This window comes from Myodes glareolus, chromosome 20 (assembly GCF_982192425.1).
Source record: "Myodes glareolus chromosome 20, mMyoGla1.1, whole genome shotgun sequence".
NCBI classification, from domain to species: Eukaryota; Metazoa; Chordata; class Mammalia; order Rodentia; family Cricetidae; genus Myodes; species Myodes glareolus.
This window is the reverse complement of record NC_142045.1, coordinates 51557181-51578182: the sequence shown is the minus strand read 5'-3', so window position 1 is coordinate 51578182 and position 21002 is coordinate 51557181. Positions and strand designations below refer to the sequence as shown.

The 21002-nt window shown below is 39.8% G+C and overlaps 1 protein-coding gene across 1 annotated transcript in view; it reads right to left on the bottom strand.

Moving 5' to 3' along the window:
- Positions 1-21002, bottom strand: part of LOC125397498 (EGF-like and EMI domain-containing protein 1) — a 660639-nt gene that overhangs the window by 590802 nt on the left and 48835 nt on the right. The window contains exons 2-4 of the mRNA XM_087899566.1: positions 6753-6887; positions 3732-3841; positions 2030-2134 (exon numbers count right to left, since the gene is read on the bottom strand). Of these exons, the coding sequence (XP_087755692.1) occupies positions 2030-2134; positions 3732-3841; positions 6753-6887 (350 nt within the window). The remainder of the gene's footprint in view (positions 1-2029; positions 2135-3731; positions 3842-6752; positions 6888-21002) is intronic.

The window sequence follows — 21002 nt, the reverse complement described above, 5'->3', positions numbered from 1 at the left end:
GGAGAACACATTAGATGGGATAAAACAGAAGGACGTTCATTAAAATAATCTGTGTATAATATGACCTCATGTGTACACACTTTGCACACCTGTGTGAACATAAACAAATATTATGGGATGCCCATCGTGGTTATCTGCAGGCAGAAGCAGTTCTGTATAGTTTTAGTTTGCTGTATCACATAGACTGGGATTTTATAATTAGAATTTGTTAATGTTTTATCATTTGAGTGATTTTGATATACAATTTCAAACATAGCATTAAATTTATTTTACTGATATATGTGCATATAGATGAGGGGATTATACCATACATAAGAACTAGGTTAGCGGCCTCCCTCTCCAGGCTAGAACCAGCCTGCTTAGTAGGCTTTGTCCTATGAGCTACACTTAACAAACAGCTTTCACAATCTGATCGTCTCACCCTTTAGAATTTAGCTAGTGTAATTTCCTCTTCATTGGGTTCTCCTCCTCTACTGCTTGATTTCCTAGAAAGTAAATTTCTCCATTAATACCACCTAGTTTATATAGTAAGGGTTGCCTCATTTTGATGGGGGAAATACAGTCCCAAGGAGAAGTCTAAACACCTACTCTTTGCGAATAAACCCCTTAGGGTTGTCAATTCTTTTTTAAATTCAACAAGAGTCCTATCATGGGAGAGGAAACAGTGTTAGAGTCTAAGGGAAGCATGTCTGAACAGCAGTGCTAGCAGGGGCAGCAGGGAGTCCTGATGGGTATTGTGTATGCTGGTGCTATCCTGTGGCTCTGGAGACTTCACGGTAACAAGACAAGCTTGTGCAAAAGACAATCTTTCTACTACAAAAATGAAAATTTTGACACTTGAATTTCAGAGAGCACATTAATTATTTTGGTGTATGGAAGTTGGTAAGTTGGAATAATCAAATTATTCAAGTACCGGTGTAAAAGATAAAGAATAAATTAATCCAAGTATAAATGAGCTACTATCTTTACCATATGTCTCTTTTATTACCTTTGTCCTCTGCAGTCTGATGTCCTGTAATATTTGATCCACAAAACAATACATTCATAAATAAATAATTATGGTTTTTAAAGAAAACCTCTTGATGAACCAATAACATCTGTAATTCCCCATCACAATTTTGAGCCAAAATAAGGAAGCCTTTAGTATCTTCTATTTTATTCAAAGTCAAATAATTTGTGTCCATGGATCCATGTGTGGCTTTGTTATTGTTGTTGTTGTTGTTTCAAAAGCATTAGAAATAGTAAAGATAAATGAGGTGCTCAGAGCCTCCATGGATCCCTGTCTCTAAGTGTAAGATCACTCATTATCGGCTTTGTCTTAATTCATTTATTTCTCGAAAGGCAACCCAGAACAGAGTTTGGGAATTCATTTACAGGAACATCTCTGAAGTGGCCCACGGGTGATGCTCTTAATCCCAAGTGTGGAGGAGAAAGAGCGCAAGTGGTGGACCTCAGAATCTTCGTGGTTTTCCCTTCAGAAATCCGAGCAGTAGACCCAAGAAAGCACACCTACCGTCTGCTTTAAGTGAGGTTTCATTCTGCAGGAAAGGTTAAATCATTGGTCATTCTGAAAACTTTCCACACAAGAAAATCTTACACGTACATGTCCAGTGAGGGCTGAAGCCTTGAGAGTCACTCAAGTCTTATGAGTTTCAGATTTTGTGATTTTTTTTAAGGTAACAGGTATAGGATCAGTCAAGTTCATGCTGATTGTATTTTGCTCATTTATAGATCTCACAGAATATCATACCGTAGCAGTAATTTCAAGCCATCCTCCATGAGAAACTTAACATCTGACCCTTTCTTTACAGAGTAGAACATCTTGTTCTTACAAGACCCTATAGCAACAATTTACAACTCAGCTACAAGCATATTTTAAGATGCTTATTACACTGTTGTTCTGGATTTCTGCTTAATGACTCATATCCAGTGTTTACCAATTTCCAGAAAGGTAATCCACCATGAGACTACCAGGACACAACAGCAAACAGGGCCAAATTGTGACAGAATGGTTCTGCTGGTGACTTACCATATTGACAGTGGGGTCCCTGAAACCCTTGTGAGCAGAGACACCGTTGATCATTCCCGTCCGAGCATTGCCTTCCACTGAAATGGGTTCCCAGAGAAGCCACAGCTAAAAGGAGTGTTCAGAGGAAGAATAGGTAGGGTCGAGAGAAAGAAAGGAAATCATCAGTATAAGTGGGCATCTTACAGTTAATATAACATGATCTAGAAATTTCCATAGCCCCACACACAGGAGTGTTATAGAGAAAAAAATACTATTACTAGACAAGGGCTGACTGTTAGAAGTCTTGCAGAATTTTCTGTAGGAACACTCCTGTACACTTCGCAAAAACACAGATTCTGAGAACCCCTCTAGACGTACTTAGTACAAATTTACCCTTTAACAAGACACCAGATCAATTGTGTTCACATCAAAACGGAAGAAGTATCAGTAGAAAGAAACTACGTGGATAAGGTGACTGTGTGGTCAAAACGATCCTTAAAACAACAACAACAATCAAACAAAATGCTAATATTTAACCAGAGGCAAAGAACTCGGGCAGCTGTTAAATAATAAATATGAATACTTTATCTCAGAGCTGTCAGTTTTCTGACCTTGATAACACAGTTCTAGTGGTATTGTGGAAAGATCTTTTCTATGATCTTAAACCAACCAGCCACAGTGACCTGAGTTGTGGCACACTCTTGCCACAACACTTGACACTATACCTGCTTAATATAGGAAGCACACAACAAAACTTCTCCAATGTATTTCAAGAGCAGAAAGCCCACAGCAGAAGGAGGCAGGATGCTGGCAAACTCCATAGGGTACACAGAGGCAGGAGAGATGAGCTGTGCTATGATGCTGCATTGATTAGATGCACAGAAGCCATCTAAGGGACTTCCCAATTGCCATAGGCACATGATGCAGGAAAAGGGCTCACTAAAGGGAGCCATTTCTCACAGCCCGGAGAGCTGTGGAATGCCACTAGTTCTCGGCCTGAGTGCTGTCAACACCAGACTCCGAGGCTTCTGAAATCCCATCACCTGAGACTTGGAAGCAGAGTGCAGACCTCATCTTCAATCGCAAGCTGTCTCCAGAGCTCTGCAATTAATCATTACAAGCCCATGTTGAAAAATCCCATCTAGATTCAGTACAGTGATTTCCCTCTGGACTTTTAAATCAACTGTGGATTACAAATCTGATGATATAGGAAAGAGGAGGACAGAGAAGTGGAATGGACATCAAGGAAGCCTTCCTGCCTTTACATCGTCTGTTCTCTAAGTAAACAGAATATACAGGGGCTTTCATTGGGCCTGAGCTGCTACCCATCATGAAAATGGTTCATGGAAAGGCTTTTTATATGCATTTCCCCACACGTCACACATGCGTCCTTAGTCTAGAGCAGTGGCTCTCAACCTGTAGGTTGCAAGCCCTCACAGGGATCACCTAAGATCTCCAGAAAACACAGATACTACATTACAATTTATAACAGCAGCAAAGTTACAGTTATGAAGTAGTAACAAAGGTAATTTTATGGTTGGGGTCATTACAACATGAGGAACGTTATAAAGGACCACAGCATTAGGAAGACTGAGGACCTCTGGTTTCAAGCAATGCTCTGAATCTGCGTTGCTTCTTAAAATGCGAAAGCACGGTAGGCATCCTGTGGAGGAGGCAAAAGCATTCCCTTTTGCAGAAGCTGGCAGGAAGGATTACAACTTACAGGAGAGGCAACCTGGCTCATCATCCCATCGGCTCCAACCAGGGCAGCATCTGAAGACCGTCTGGTGTTCTGTGGTGTACACCTGCCTGTAGACGGTGTAGTAGCGGGTCCTAGGAAGCACAGGATAGTAATCAGGAAATGTATCATGCCTTTGATGGCAAAATCATCATTTAACGGTTATAAGAATTTCTCCCTTTGGTTCAAATCCTGCCACATACTGGAAGATAGATAAAAGACGGGATGGCTAGTTATGGATACACTTTGTATATAGCATACAAATACTACATCACATAAGCAATCAGCATATGTTTTAGGTATGGGTTGAGGAAGATTAAGAAGTATATAAGAGAGATGAAGAGACAGCTTGGAGTTCTTGCAGAGGATTTCCAGCAGCTTATAACTGCCTGTAACTCCAGCTCCAGGGGACCTGACACTCTCTTCTGACCTCTGCAGACACTGCTTTCAGATGCACGCACGTGCACACACACACACACACACACACACACACACACACACACACACACTTAAGTGTATAAGACAAAAGTCTTTAAAGTATAAATGTAATGTCAAAAGTTTTGTTGGAATGAGGCAAGTACTGTAAAAGATGATGTCAAAGGCCTCTCGGTGAGGAAGGACCAGAGCCTACCACAGGGTTGACCTGTCAGCTGACTGCTGTATCAACCATCTCAAAGCATGCTGATTTCCTTTCTATCAAACCAAATTCCTGTACATGCCTTATCCCTGACATTCTAGCTCATTCTTTGTACCATGTCCTAGCCTAAATCCTTCAGTATTCAAGGCCAACTTCTATTTCCACTTCTGCAGATTCTCTCCTCTCTATGTCAACCTCTTTATTACTAGAGAGTGTATTGGCTTCAGCATTGTTTATCACATTTAATTATTCAACATCTTGAAATACAACTGAGAACTTCTGTGTATATCTTTCCAATCAGGATATGACTAGATGTATATACAAACAAAAAGGGTATGTTTGGCAAGACATCAATTACTTTTTTTACATTGCTACCCCTCCAAATCAGTGCCCCAAACAGAACTGTTAAACTAGAGAGCTCTTGAGGATAAACATGTGAAGCCTGTGACACTTAGTCATGTTTGTTCTTCCCGCATGTACATGGCTGAGGATAAGCATGTGAAGTCTGTGACACTTAGTCATGTTTGTTCTTTCCTCAACTTCATGGTTGAGGATAAACATGTGAAGCCTATGACATGTAGTCATGTTTGTTTCTCCCACTTCTAAGCATCTACACAGCTGAGGATTTTCTTTCGGTCAAATCACTATCTACAACAATTAAACCACATTAGGACAACCCAGAAAAATGAAAAACCACTTTCAAAAATGATTTCCAAGACTGGAGAAATGCCTTAATTGATGAAGGGCTTCCCCTCCAACCCAGTGACCCCAGGCCAATCCCTAGAATACGCAGGAAGATTGGATTCAGTAATACAGATGTCTATAATGACAGCCTCCCAGGGAGTTAATGGGAGGCATACACAGGAGATTTACCAGAGCATCACTGGCCACCTGAGTCAGTAGTGAACATGAGAGACTTGTCTCAAACAACATGGAAGGCAAGAAGCAACAACACACACACACACATTCCTCTAATCAATAAATCATATATACTACAGGTATGTCTACACACACACATACTCCTCTAATTAAGAAATCATATATATGCAAGCATGTCTACACACACACACTTCTAATTAATAAATTGTGTCTACACACACATACACACACTCGATGCACACACGCACTCCTTTAATCAATAAATCTTATGTTCTACAAGCATGTATACATAGATACACATATTCATCTAACCAATAAATCATATATACTACAAGCATGTCTACATAGACATACACATTCATCTAATCAATAAATTGCATATACTAGAAGCATGTGTCCTGCCTATGTTTTGTGATAAATTCCCTGCTACTAGTTTGTATTCACACGCATGTTGAGTTATGCCACACGTGTAAACTCTGTTTTCAGTACCAGTCATGCTATCCGTGCATACCATTATTTTCAAGCTTTGCACACTAAAACACAGAGAAATACTGAATTTAACTTAAAGCCATCAAACAAGTAATAATTTGGAAAACTTTTCTGACTTAACTGGCATTTATGTATTCTCAACTTAAAACAGCACCCCAAAGTATGCTCATCTAAAGGATAAATATGCACCTGTATGTATATGTACACAATATAATAGGTACCCATATTTACAGTTATAAATTATTTAGTCTTGTATTGTAACTGTCACCATAGTTGTACAATGGCAAGGTGAGTTACTTATGAACACCCTAACATTTCAGTGCTGATAATAATATTAATAAATTCATTAACCTAAAACCATAATTTATTATTAAGATTTATCATAAATTTAGATTTGTTTGAACCATTTTCATAAAATCCAACCCAATAGCAAACACTACCAAGAGGCTCTTAGATGTTTTGTGAAACTATTTCAAAACTTAAAAAAAATGTCTACATGAAGCCTGGACTCTTAGAAAGCATTGTGGACACTTGCTTTTCTCTCTTCTTACAGCCTGCTGGGTTGATCCTAATTCAAAGGCCATGAGAAAGTTAAAGAGTCTGTGGGTTTCAAAGTGCTCCAGAGTGACAAGGGCAGGTCAGATGCTGCTTCCCAGCTGTAAAAAGCCTGGATCAAGTTGAGCTAAATTTAGCAAACCAACACAATATTCCTTGTTTCTGCCGTGTTTCTGATCTTTAGCTTTCAATGATATTTTCATATCCTGAAGTAAAATTAGTGTCTATAGCCAAAAATAGTTCACACATAAGCAAGGTCTAACATAAGTGTCCATCCCATCGCTGAAGGAAGCTATGTAAGTGTGAATGTTCTTGGTAAGTCTACCTTTGCCCCTCTACTTAGTTACCCAACCATTTACTACAGTTCATAGGAAAAGGCATTTAGGAATAGGTGAAGCTTCTCGTTTTGAGTTTCAGTATTTACAGGAGTAAGGACAACACCTTACCTCCTTTCATAGGCCACACACCACCGTGGGCCTGTGCAGCCTTGTTTCCAGAACTTGACGGTGCCTACGAAAGCTTGGGAGCACGGGCGTGACAGTCTTACCACCACCAGCTGCTCCTCCTCGCAGACATTTGGCCTTCACAAAGAGAGAAATGTGAAGTTACACAAGAAGTGAGCAGGGTTTCTGTAAAAAGCATGGGTGCGAATTCATCCCTTTTCCACAACACATTTGGAATGGCATTGAAAAATACATACAGAAAGTAACAGGCGAAAGCACAGGCAATGTTTGGAGGAGTTCAGGCTCCATGAAAGTGTACAATTACCATGTGTCAATTAAGGTACAGATAGTCTACAATATCTGGGGCCAGGAAGAAAGAAAACTGGAATAGATCTTGAAGATCAAAAAACTTTTAGAAATATTCAAGTTGTTATATTCCCATTGATTAAGATAATTGAGTTGCACATTAAGTTCTGAACTCTTGTAGAACCAAAATTTAGAAAGAAAGAGAAGGTCGGGATTCTCAAAACCCATGAAGAAAAAGCAAGCCAATTCATTAAAGAACTTTAGTCTTTCCTGGAAATCAATTTTCCATCTGTATGTTTAATTTGATTTCATATGTAATATGATGCATGTTTAAACACAAATAAGTTTTAATCTCCCTATCTGAGTTTGTTTCCTGATTCTGTGGTAAAAATACTGGCCTAAAGCAACTTGAGAAGGAAAGGGTTTATTTGGCTTAAAGATTACAGTCCATCACTGAGGGAAGCCAGAGCAAGAACCCAAGGCTGGAACCTGGCCCACTTCCTGCTTCCATTCAGTCTGCGCCTCTGCACAGAATCACCAGCCTCCTCCAATGAGCTCCACCCTCCTCCACCAATTAACAATCAATGTGATGGAGGCGATTCCCCAACTCAAGGTTCCATTTTCCCAGGTGTGTCAAACTGTTAATGAAGAACAAATGTTACACCACCCCATTACAGGACAATTGCCTTAAGGAAGGTTAATTCAGATTCATAGGTACACTTTCTATTTACATATACACTGATAACCCACATAGAGTACCAATAATATTTAGAATCTTTTGTGATTTTTAAGAATGCTTTTGGTGACTGATGTGGGATTTCCCTCTGTATGTTGTGAATATGTTTTATTACCATTGGTTGAAAAGGAAGCTGCTTTGGCCTATGGCAGGGCAGAATAGACCTAGGTAGGAAAACTAAACTGAATGGAGGCAGAAGGATGGTGGAGTCAGGCAGATGCAATGTAGCTGCCAAAGAAGACAGATACAAGAAACTTACTAGTAGGGCATAGCCTCATGGTGAAACATAGATTAAGAGAAATGGGTAAATTTAAGCTGTAAGAGCTAGCTAAAAATATGCCTGAGCTATTAGTCAAACATTGGTATAATTAATATAGTTTCTGTGTGATTATTTAAGTTTGTGTGGCCAGGAAACAAATGAGCAGTCTCAGTTTCTAGGTGATGATGTATTTACTAGTTCAGTGCAGTCTTCATGTAGAGTAAGTCTAATAACGGCTACAGGTTAGGCAAGTCACTCAGGCTTTTAATTCCTGCAATAGCATTTACAAGTGACACACCAGCACAAGTTAAGGATGCAAAAGATTATCCAACCCTGGTGTTTCTTTCTTTGAGAAGCTGACATTCTGACTTAGTTTTCCCTACTCGAAATCTCAGAGCATTTTAAGACAGGCTTAGTTAACTCTACTCAGAGCCAGCCAAAAGTACGGAGTGACCTCTGTTTAAGTTGCTGCAGGCAGGTCCTAAAAGTTTCTGTGAACTTTCCTAGGAACACAGAACTAATGTCTAAGTGTATGCCCCACACATAACTCAATGACACTACCCTAGCTGGCCACAGCTTCCAGTTTTCTCACTGCTTTAGTGGCTTTAAGTCTTGCCACCTGATTTCGCTTACAGCCGGTTTCTCAAACACATGTACGTTTCTAAAAGGTGATTGTTTAGATTTGTTATTGCCAGTTTCACCTAAATGCTGTAAGGATCATACGGAATTTCATTTATGAGTTTGCATAGGACATTTTAATATTTAAAATAAATACAAAAATAGCAAAGTAAATATAAAAATTGAACCTAAAATATGCATTCATAAAATCATCAAGAATTGGACAGCAAGACTAAAGAAAATCTTAGTTTTTAAAAATCTTCTATTATAGAAAATAAAAGCATGTCTGTATATTATATGTATATATATATATTAGTTTAATATATTTGTGTCTCTATTCATATACATTGGCATACATATATAGAGTCACAAATATATTAATATGTATACATGAACACAAATACAACTTTATTCAGTCTTATGTGATTTTTGTGAGCCAAGCAGCCCAAAAAGAATGAGCACAAAGGTCTTTTATTTTGCTATCAACAGTGTAATATATTACACACGATTCCACATTGAATTCCAGTGTATAATCTCTTCATCTATCTGTCCAACAATCCACTCATTCAAAAATTACTTATTGTGTATCCATACACATAGCATATTGTTTCAGAAGCATTCCACAAACACAATTTTGAGTATAAGTCTTTTATCACAAAGCACTGACCAGGAAGTGATGAACAGATACACAGAAGGAAGACCAGCCAATAAGGGGTACAGCATCAAAACACCCAACAGTATAGAGAAACTGCCCTTAAAGATAGTTGGGGAGCCACACTAATTCCTCTCAGAGCTTAGTTGGGGTCAACTCCCTCTTAATATTTCAAGCCAAAGCATAAATGAGACAGATCCAGGTTTTAGAAATTACATCAGCTGTCCAGTTAGACTTAAATTGGTAAAAGAAAGGGTTTTCCTCCAACATGTACAAGAGTCTGGCAATATTAATTTCTAACTATGTCATTTGCTTGTCCAAGTTTACCTGTTACCATCTAAAATATAAGTCACCAACTTCGAATTAAAACAAATGATCACCATTTGGGATTCTGCTTGGGATTCTGCTAGGGATGAAGGTACCTCCTTCATCCCTAGCAGAATCCCAAGCATCCTTTCCTGTGGGATAATGCTCTTTTACCCTTTAAATATTTGTCTCTCTTATTGGTTTAATAAAACACTGATTGGCCAGTATCCAGGTAGCAAGTATAGGCAAGGTAACAAAACTAGGAGAATTCTGGGAAGAGGATCTGGTAGGCTCTGTTTGCTAGAGGTGAGCAGAGGCGTGACTCCTTTAAAAGATGCCTCCCGAGTCAGTGTTAGCAACAAAAACCTCATAGCTCTTTTAAGAGGCCCTGCCACCAAACACTTAAATGGTGTTTATGAGCAGCCACTGGTATGCTTCTTGATGGTGGCATGGACCTTGCAACTCCACTGAGTTATGATAAATAAAACAAGGCTCCCATCAGTACCTCCATCATGAAGCTAGACTCTCAGGAAGTCAAGGAGTGGGGCAGATTCAGCTGCCAAAGCCACAGCTTTAATCCCAGTAATATCACTTCATAAATTAAAGACTGATGTGGTCAGAACAAGTATATACAGTAAAGACAGATTCAGAAAAAAAAAAACCTCTAAATGTTTTAGAATGTCTTCAAAATATTCATAGGCTTGGGAGAGAAAAGAAAAAGGATAAAGTCCTTAAAAAAAAGAAAGAAATTAGAAAATTGATTGGGTGTGATGGCACACACCTTTAATCCCAGAACTTGGGAGGCAGAGGCAGATGGATATCTATGCATTCAAGGGCACCCTAGTCTACAGAACAAGTTCCAGGACAGTCAAAGATACACAGAGAAACTCTGTCTCCAAAATCCAAAAATTAAAAATAAAAGAAGTAGAGTTTAAAATAAAGCCATGTCAAGATAGAAAATACACAGAGAATCTGGAAACTTGTGTGTAATTGTGTTGTCTTTGAATTTTTTGATTTTTGAGGCAGCAGCAACAGCTGCTAAATGACATTTGATTGTAAATGCTGCTGGATTAATCAAACCTGCATATTTTGAAAATGCCTTGTTTTCAAAATTTAAGTCAAAAGATATGTTACTTTAGGGAAGAGGTTATGTTTTTGTTTCCACAAGAAATGAGAAACTGTAGATTCATTCTGGGATAAGAAAAATCAGGTTTGATCAAGGAAGATCCCCTGAAAAGTCTCCACTAGGAGCAGATGGCCCAGGTAATTCAACATTTCAGAGCACCTCTGTTGCAGTTTCCTCTGAGTTCTATATCCAGAGTAGTCTCAAGACTATTACTGTAATAGACCAAGTATCAGTCTTTCAGACTACACCATCTTAAAAGGTTCTTAGAAAAAGAAAGGGACAAAAATCACGGTTTGTAGCATGCTTGAGACATTATTCTCCTTCATTACTCACTGGTTAACTCAGCACTGCCTCTGCCTAGCTCTGCATGCACACATTAGTGAGTCCTCAGGGAGCCCCAGCACACCACTGCTGGGCCCTCCATACATGTTCTGGTGTACCAAGAAATCCAACTTTTGTTCTGGATTCTTCTTCTTCTTCCTCCTCCTCCTCCTTCTCCTCTTCCCCTTCCCCTTCCACTCCTCCTTCCTTTCCCCTTCCCCTCCTCCTCCCCTTCCCCTTCCCCTCCTCCTCCCCTTCCCCTTCCCCTCCTCCTCCCCTTCCCCTTCCTCTCCTCTTCCCCTTCCCTTTCCCCTTCCCCTTCCCCTTCCCCTTCCCCTTCCCCTTCCCCTTCCCCTTCCCCTTCCCCTTCCCCTTCCCCTTCCCCTTCTTCTTCTTCTTCTTCTTCTTCTTCTTCTTCTTCTTCTTCTTCTTCTTTCTCCAAATATCTTCTTTATCTTTGACAGATGTATCATAAAGTAGAACTTCCACGTACGGTCTTAAAAACAACAGTTTCATAAATTTCTAAATTCTTAAGTGTATTTTTGCTCTGCTCTAAAATATTAATATTTTCAACTTAGTTCTGTGGTGATATAAAGAGGGTGTTGAATAGGCTGTAACCAAATAAAGGACTATATTGTTTCATCTTTAGGGGGATCCAGTGATCGAGATATACATATCAGTTAGTGCAGAGAAAAGGTTTAGAACAGTGCTTGACAGATAATCCGTGCTTAGCTATATATTAGGTGTAGATTTTTATTGCATTAATAACCCGAGGACAAGTTTCTCAAAGAACGTACAATCTACAAAATTTAATTTTTACATCAGTACTAATTTGCCAAGCAGTGAAACAGATGAAAGCGGATAACGTGTCATTTTCTTTAAAAGAAGAACTTAAAATGACACTTCCTCATGAAAACACTAATTAAAATTAATAAAAAGGCACCACAGTGTTGCTGCTGCATCTGACCCTCGGTCCCCTTAGGTATGCACGAGCCGGCACTCTTTAATATTGTGACATAATTGGGGGGCAGGCACTGCCTTTTCTGCTTCCTCAGCTGATAGGAGAGTGCTTTGGAGTCAATAGATAAGAGTGTAGTGATCTCCAGAGCACCTGGAATAGCCGAGTAACCCAATGAGGGCATAGAAAGGATCTTCATGCTTCTGAAGTCTATTACTGTGTGCACTTCCTTCTTTGTTGTCATGAGCTGGATCTCTCTGCAGCTGCAAATTAATTTCCTTTACTCCCTAAATGAATTACACATAACTGTTTCTAAAAATGACTACAGCCATGAAAGTCATTTTCACTTAATAACTAACTATTAATCTCGTATTTCTTGGTGTCACTTTAGTATGAAGTACAAACAAAAATTATGCTAAACATTGCAAATTTATAGCAAACACCAGCCATTGATCTATATTATTATAGATGTTTTATCACCAGAAGCAATCTAGACAAAACTCCATCAGATTGATGCTACAATTTGTATTTATTTCTCCCAGCACTAAATAGTTCTTCAATTTCAGAACCATCATTAATTTCTTATAAATGCAAATCTTTATTTCTTATTTTAATCTACAATGATTTCTCTAAGTCTTCAGAAGATTAGCTTGTACATAGAATATTCAAATAACCATTATAAATGAGATTTGGTGTTCCCTGGGCAATCTATTAGCAATGATGCATAGACGACTTAAAAGGAAGGGGTGGGTCCCCATTGACCCAGGATGTAATGGGCTTACAATGCACTCCTTCCTTTTCAGTGATCACCTTACAATTCAAAATCAATTAATTTATAGAAAAAAATCAGTATATGTGAATATTTTCAAAGTGATTTGACTACCTCTGTAATCATCTAATTTTATTATGCATTCTTTGGGATTTCTGTGAAGATCTAAGTCATTGCACTGACATAATTAAACGAAAGCTATGAGAGTCTATTTGCCTTACTTATGTGGCCACCTCAAACAAAGAGCCTGTGTATCTTATCCTGCCCACTCAGCCTGTGCCAAGCTCCTTCTAGTTAATCCACCACAATTCAGTCCCTTAAATCCCTGTAGATATCTGTATGATTAAGGACTTCACTAGTGAAATTTCTACAGTACACATTGTTGCCCAGCCCTGTTTGCTCAAACAGAAGACAGAGCCATGCCATTTACAGAAGTCCAACTAACCATTGCTGCATTGCATCTGTTGGGGCTGTCGGCTCACTCCTCCCTGGACTGTGTCCCCTGACTCCTCCCCATCTCCTATGTTGAGAAGTTCTTTATGAAAATGATTTATATTATCTGTTTTCTTTTTCTAAATCATAACCCTTACAGCTAATGCATGTTCAACACCATGTCATAAATAGTGGCATCAGCTAGCTCAAACTTAATAAAAATCAAATGCTTTGAAGATACTATGATGAAGAATTCATGAATTCTCTCTCCAAAATTTCTCTGATCTTGTATGGTGTATCAGCAATTCTGTAAGGGGCTGGTAGTATAGTCGACTACAAACTGTCCTTGAAGTTAATAAAAGAACACTCAGTTCTAGAAGAGGTTAAATGGTATTTTTACATTAGTATACAACTTGTACAGAATTGGTAATGTAATGTAATGTTCCTCCTTATGAAGATGCTCCAGATTATGTAAACCCCCATTAGCCTTCAGATTTACTCCAATCAAAGGAGATATCTGTTTACTACAAATTATTAAAGGAACAAAGGAAAGAAGACATATGTGAATGCTTAGACAGCCCACCTTTTTTGATGTGGAAGAATCAATATTGGTCAACTGTGCTAACTACTCCTAGCTCTCTGCAACTGAATGCAATCCCTATAAAAACTACAGGGACATTTTTCAGAAAATGGATAAAATTCTAACATCCACAGGCAACCCAAAGAGAGCCAAAAAAGTTAACAAATATTAAAAGTAGTTCCGGCAATGTTGAGCAAAATCAACAGAGCTAAAAAATCACAACGCCTAACTTCAAGATGTGTTACAGAACTATAGTGACCAAAAGAAGTCTGCACTCATAAAAAACACACAAAACCAAAGAACAAAGAGACCAGATACAAATTTAAGTGCTACAAGTCAGCTCATTTTCTGCAGGGATACTAAGAACACACAACAAGGAAAAAGTAATCTCTCCAATAGATGATGTTAAAACAACTGGGCATCCACGTGCAGAAAACCACCTTTCAAATCTTATCTCACAGCATATATAGACATCAACCCCAGACTGACTTCAATATAACTTTAAACTACTGACCTGGGTCTCTGAGATGACTCCGGGTTTAAACCTGATGATCTAAGTTTAAACCTGGAACCCACAGGGTATGAGAAGAAAACCAACAACAGTCCTATGCTTTACATATGTAAATTGTTACACACACATGCATGCACATGGCTACACACAATAAATAAATATAGTAGTGAACAGTAGAGAAGCATTTGAAACAAAGCTAAGAAGCCAACTGACCTGGACAATGAGTGAGGGATGTGAAAACAGAAGCACAGAGAACAGAAGCAAATATGGACCAATAGCACACCAAGAGAAAACCTTCTGCATAAGCAGGAAGGCAAGCAGGGATGGAGCGAAGACCTGAGATAAGGGAAGATTCTCAAAATACATATTTGATAAGGGGTCAATAGCTAAACTAAGGAATAAAATAGTCCAAAACTAGCAAAGCTTATCTTACAGCATATATATGTCATTGCACATCCATTAGAGTGGCTATCATCAAACAAATGAAAGATAAGAGTGAAGTGCTGGAGAAGATGTGGCCAGTGGAGCTACCAGGACTTCTCTGCACTGCTGGAAGGGAAGCAAATCGTACAGTGGAAACGATGAAAATTTACACAGATCAGTGGAACCAATGAAGAATCTACACAATACTTCGGGATTACTGACATAATACATTGTAAGTTCTCTCCCAACAAAAAATTTGAAAATGATAATTCCTATCTTATTTTTACTTAGTAATTGAAAAATATTTCCATATACCACTTTGTATATAATAAACATACAAATTTCATATGTCAATTTAAAATGTCTTTCAAACAAAAAGGTTTAAGCCTCAGGCGTCATTTATCCTGAAATCTGGGGAAAAGTCGGACAGTTCCTCAGACCCAAAGGTATTGTACCACACATTGATTGTGTACAATCTGTACACAGTGAATCTACAGAACTCACTCACGTGAGATTTACTTGAAAGAGTCAAACAAATTAATACGACTTCTACTGTACAATTGGGTCAGAGACACTTCCTTCCAGGGAGCTGGATGCCTTCTATTAAATCTTTCTTGTACAGATTAAGCAGGCTCATCTTTCTTCAAAGATAAATGCCCTTACTCTTCAACATCATTTTGTTTATCAAAATTAAATGAATGCCAGTAATATACCATAACAATGTAATACTTATATAAAGAGACATGGGGTGGAAAATAGAGAAGGCTTGTAACTGCCCTTAATTACTACGTGAGGTCATTTTTCTAATGTTGAGGAGTCTAGGGCAGTGGCTCTTAACCTTCCTAGTGCCGTGACTCTTTAATACAATTCCTTAAGTTGTGGTGACCCCTAATCATACAATTACTTTCATTGCTGCTTCATAACTGTAATTTTACTAGTTATGAATCATAATGTAAATATCTGTGTTTTTTGCATAGTCTTAGAAGACCTCTGTGAAAGGATCATTTGTCCCCCACAAGGTCATGACCCACAGGTTGAGAATATAAGATGAGACATATTTTAGACAGATATTTTGTAATAAATGTTAATACTGAAAAAGTATTTGGGGAAGTTATTAGTAATCTGTCATGCCCATCCTTGAAAAGACTTTAAAAAATGAGCAGTTTGCAATCTCCCTTAGAAATATGGGGTCCCACATAATGATCGACTCTCTGACAGTTTTGTGGGGTTTTCTTCAAATCTATGCTTAAGATGGTCTCTTTAAAAAGAGACATGGAATTTCTGGAATAGGGAGGGCTCTCAAAGCTTGGTGGACATGCAGATCTAGCATCCCACCTATGGCGCACGGGATCAGAAATTCTAGAGTCTAGGGACCTAGGACTTTACCGCTCTCCAGGTGACTCTAATGTGGGCTGCAGTTTGAAAAGTGTACCCTGCAGGTCTACTGAAGACTGGCATATATACGTCTTCCACAGTGGTCATAGTTGACTGTGCCATCTTAACCTTGTCATCAAAATGTGGAAATGACAGAGAGACTATAGGGAACAAAGAAAAGGAACAAGATATGGTCTTAAGGACAGGCTAAGGGGTTATAGAAACAGCCTCTGGTACTCTGGGCAGGGATAGACCCTGCTGGGCAATGATTTTCAACTTTAGCAAATGACAGGAACAGGAATGGAGTATTGTCAAGCTGTCCAGAGTCTCAGGTCCTTGCCACTGTTTGGGATCTGCTCTTGACTTTGAGCCATGACTCAGCATTGTCTCAGGAGCTGTGTCAGCTACAACAAGTGCATGCTTCATGCTTGCAGATTGTTTGATGGTGTCTGCCAGTTTAGACAAAGTGGATCTGTCTTTTGGACTTTTTAGAGTGAAATAAAAATTTAAATTTATGGAAACTAGTTTTTTCTCTTGGGTTCACGCACAGCTCCTTGGTGCCTTTCTCTCTGTTCCATTTTATATATCTTGTTCTTTGTGCTCTTGTTCTCTCTCTCTCTCTCTCTCTCTCTCTCTCTCTCTCTCTCTCTCTCTCCCCCCTCTCTCCCTCTCGCTTTTTCCTGCCTTCCTGAGTGTCACCCCACAGTTGTGAACCCTGCCAACCTGAGTCTGACCTCTGGGACAGACATGATGGGATGAAAGACCTGACTCCACAAGTTGTCCTGGAACTTCAACATGTGTGTCACAGCATGCATGTTCCCCGTGCCACACATACACTGCATGCAAAAAATTTACAAATAAAATGTAACTAAAGAAACTGAAAATGTGAATAGCCATTTCAGACACTCAACAACAAACATGACTTGCCTTGTGGTGAGGCTGCCCTGCGGTGAGGGTGCCCATCCACTCTGTTCTTTTCTATAGAAGGTGAGAGATGTTATACACCGACCCAACCATTGTAGGACTGAAGTGTTGACAGGAATTCGCTGCTGGGAAATCAAACTTCTAAATACAAAACCCTCATTCTATTGTTTTTATTTGTTTGTTTGTTTGTTTGTCACAGTGCCATCCTGTGTGGGTTTTCTTTCATCCTCATGGATAGAATCGATAAAGCTTTGGAAAAGAGTCAGGCTAAGTTCATAGTGCCTTTGCTGTCATGAGTACATGGTGGGTATCAATACTGTGCTCAGCACTGCTTTCCATATGTGAATATGTGTTGATGCCCTCTGAGGGGGGGGGTCCAGAAAACACCTTTAATTCCTCTTGCAGGGACATTTCCTGATTTTTTTCCCAGTATCTTAAAACTATATTTAAATGGGGAAAAAAGGAAGGACTAGAGGGAGAGAGGGAATAGAGAAACAGAAAGGGAGAAATTAATCATGTCAAATTGTGTGTTCGTGCATGCATGCATATTAATCGCATGTACATATGAGCTTATTGGTGCATCATCTGTGGATGAATTTACTATTCTGTTCTTTATTTTGTTTAATGAAGGTCAAAGAATGAAAAGAGATGCTGCTCAAAGGTCAACCACTGAACAGTTTCTGGTGCTTCTTCTTTATCTCGTAACTGCTAAAAACAGAGAAAAAAACCTAGAAGTGTGATTTTTTTCCTTACAAAGTGTTCTGTATTTGCTGCCCATAGTGATCACCTCCTTTTCTGAATTCTGCTTCACTCACACCTAGTCTTTATCACAGCACCCAATTATATACTGTTCCCAGATTTCCTGTTCTCTGCTATTTTCCTGTGTTTCTGTACCCTCTCTCCTCCAGTACATGTTCTTCTTGGATAGAGATCGCACCTTAGCATCTTCTGTCATATCCAGCAGTCCTGGGATCTATAAATCACTATGTAAATAATTCTCCCTTCCTTTAAAGGTACACACACATTGCCTCTTCTCCTACTGCAGCATGAGGACTCTGTGTGTCCTCAGAACAAGCCTTTCTGTCTATAATTCTGTTCTCGCTTAAAAATCAAAAAAAAGTGTTTGATTCTCTCTGGAACTTCTCATGGTCCCCACAGTGCAACTGGTACATCATAGGTACTCAATAGGTAATAAATATTACCATTTATTGAAAATGGAGCTATATATATATAGGAATTATATATATAATTCCTCGACTATATATAACTAAGATTTTGGAAGGCGCAAGACTGAGGCAGATGAGGGAACTCAGCCTCCCTAGGGCACTAGGCAGGTGCTAGCTCTGTTGGGAATGTATTAAAAATTATTATTAGTGTTTCTGGTAAGTTTTACAAATTTCTATAATAGCCACTCTTAATGTTCCTTTTATTATGAAAATCAAGATGTTGGGGACTAGGTCATTTGAATCCTTAATTAACAGCATCTGGACTCTCCCTTGCTGCCCCTTTTGCCCTGAACAAAAGAACAGCCAGTCAGACCCCCTTTGGCTGGTACCAGCCACTCTGAGTAATACAGGATGACACAGCTCATTGCTCAGGATCCTGAAAGTGAAGGCTCAGTCAGGGCTATTCCGATTTTTACCAGTCTCTTTTGCTGCAAGCCTTGAGGAGCTCTAGTTAACCTTGCCACTATTTCCACTGAGGCCAGAGGAGGAGGAGCAAGTCTCCAGCCCCTAGCAGCGGAACTACTGTGACTGGTGCTAAAGAGACAGTTCAAAGCTTGGTGCAGACACAAGCCTTGATTTGCATAGGAGGTCCTGACAAAGCCATTTTCTGACTACACGGGCAGACCATTCAGGTATACAAAGTAGATCTGCTGGCCGGCATGCTTCCCTGCTGCCTTCTCTCCTTTCAAAACACTAGGCTCAAAAAAAGGGGGTAGGGTGCTTTGGGGCAATTAAGATAAACTTGATAACCTGAGTTTGATTCCCATAACTCACACTGGTAGAAAGAGAGAACTCACTCCCCAATCGGTACTCTGAACTCCAAATTGTGTCTTAGTGATGTTGGGAAGCTCCTCCCAGCCCCACACCTCCCATTCCAGACCCTGCCCCTGAGAAAGCCCACCATTGGCAGCTCCTTCCTTGGACCTGAACTGCGGGCTATTTAGGACCTGGCCCATAGATCTGTCACCCCACAGCTTGCTTCGCCCTGCTCTGTTGACTAAATCTGTATCTATTAGTTTGGTTTGATTTGGCTTATTACTTCAGTGAAGGAACCCAATAACCGGGGATCCAATACTTACCAGGCACATGTGAACCCACACACATACACAGGTAAAATAAATACACGTAAGAATTTTAATTTTAAAAAGCTTCCTTCATATGATCTTCTCTTGCTTGCTTTTAAGAGGGTGGATGGAGCAACAGAGAGGCAGCAAGAGTGACAGCTGAGCAAGCGGAGCAAACCACAAATGCAACAAGGCAGTCGGCTCCCTGGAAGCTAAAAGGAGACAGCTCAAAGTTCAGGAGAGCAGCCAGAGTGGAAACAAAGGGACCGCAGAAGTAAACAGGCTGGAGAGGAAAGGTGGAAGGACAGGAGAGCAATGAGGCGCAGAGGAACAGCAGGGCTGGGTCAGGGGGAGGGTAACAGAGAGCTGCCAGGACCCTCAAGACAACGGTCCTTGGCACCCCAGTCCTGCTGTCAAGATGTGCAGAATTCTAATGCACAACTGCAGTGGCAGCTGCTGCCAAGGCTAAGCAAGCTTGGATTTCTAGGCCTCCTCCAGAGCTAATGCTCCTGATACCCAGGGCCTGCACTGGAGTGGGGTACCACATGTGGCTTCTCTCACCTGCTTGCTGCTGCAGCCAGGCACGTCAAAGGCAGAAGGACACGAACCTGCCAAAGACCTGCACCAGAAAGGCTACTTGGCTACCCAGTAATTCCATCTGAAACAACCAAAAGGACAAAATCCACTAAAGTAGGGGTGGTCAAGATATTCAGCCTACTTTCTCATGAGGTTCTCCACCAGTAATAAAAGTAAAAGCCATCGTAGAAAGCACAAATTCAAGAGCAAGACAGCGCTAGCTGATGTCAGAGTTGCCGAGCTTGATTTTTCAATGTTTTCTTTTTCAGATGCTTGGCTGAGCAGCAAAATCCTAGCCTGGTCTATAGAGCTGTAATGGGACAAACAACATCTGAATGGGAAATTTAGATGATTATTTAAAACTACTGAGTTCTGTGCATGCTTTTATACATTGCCATTCTCCTTGCTCATTGACCTTAAAATAACCACTGTCAACCATTTACTAGAAGCAAAGATAGTTCTGCGCATCTACATATATGTGCATGACATTTATCCAAGTGGGCTTTGTTTCGTGACCCACTGTGAGATGTCTTAAGTAACAAGTAAAGTCAAATTCTACATGTATTATCTTTGTCCTTTATGTACATACACCTATTATAGGGTTTAATTTTCTATGCTCTGTACAGTGAGAGGCTAACCAATAATGAGTGTTAAGATAAGATAATTCTAGCAATGTATAAAGACAAATGTGGTCTCTCTCAGCATATCATTTTGCACTGAACTCAACATTTTCCTTCTTGCAGTGGTGAGATGGCGCAGTACCTACCAACTGAGATGAAGAAACGGAAATGGTTAAGCAAATAATGCAGTTCCAACCTACTGCATATGGGCCGCTTAGCCATCGGCAACACTGCAACCCTGGAGCAGGCACACAGGGAGGCAGAACATATTCTGTTGATGCGCCAGACAAAGGTGGGGTTTGCTCCCAAGGTGGGGCGGAATAGGATAGTGTACAATTCCTTTGCTGTCCTCTGAATGGAGCAGTTTAAAAACGTACCAAATTCTTAGTTCTGAATTTTTTGTTTCGTTTGTATGTTCTTTGGTGTGGTTGTGGATAACTGAATTCATAGGAAGCCAAACCCCAGGCAAGGA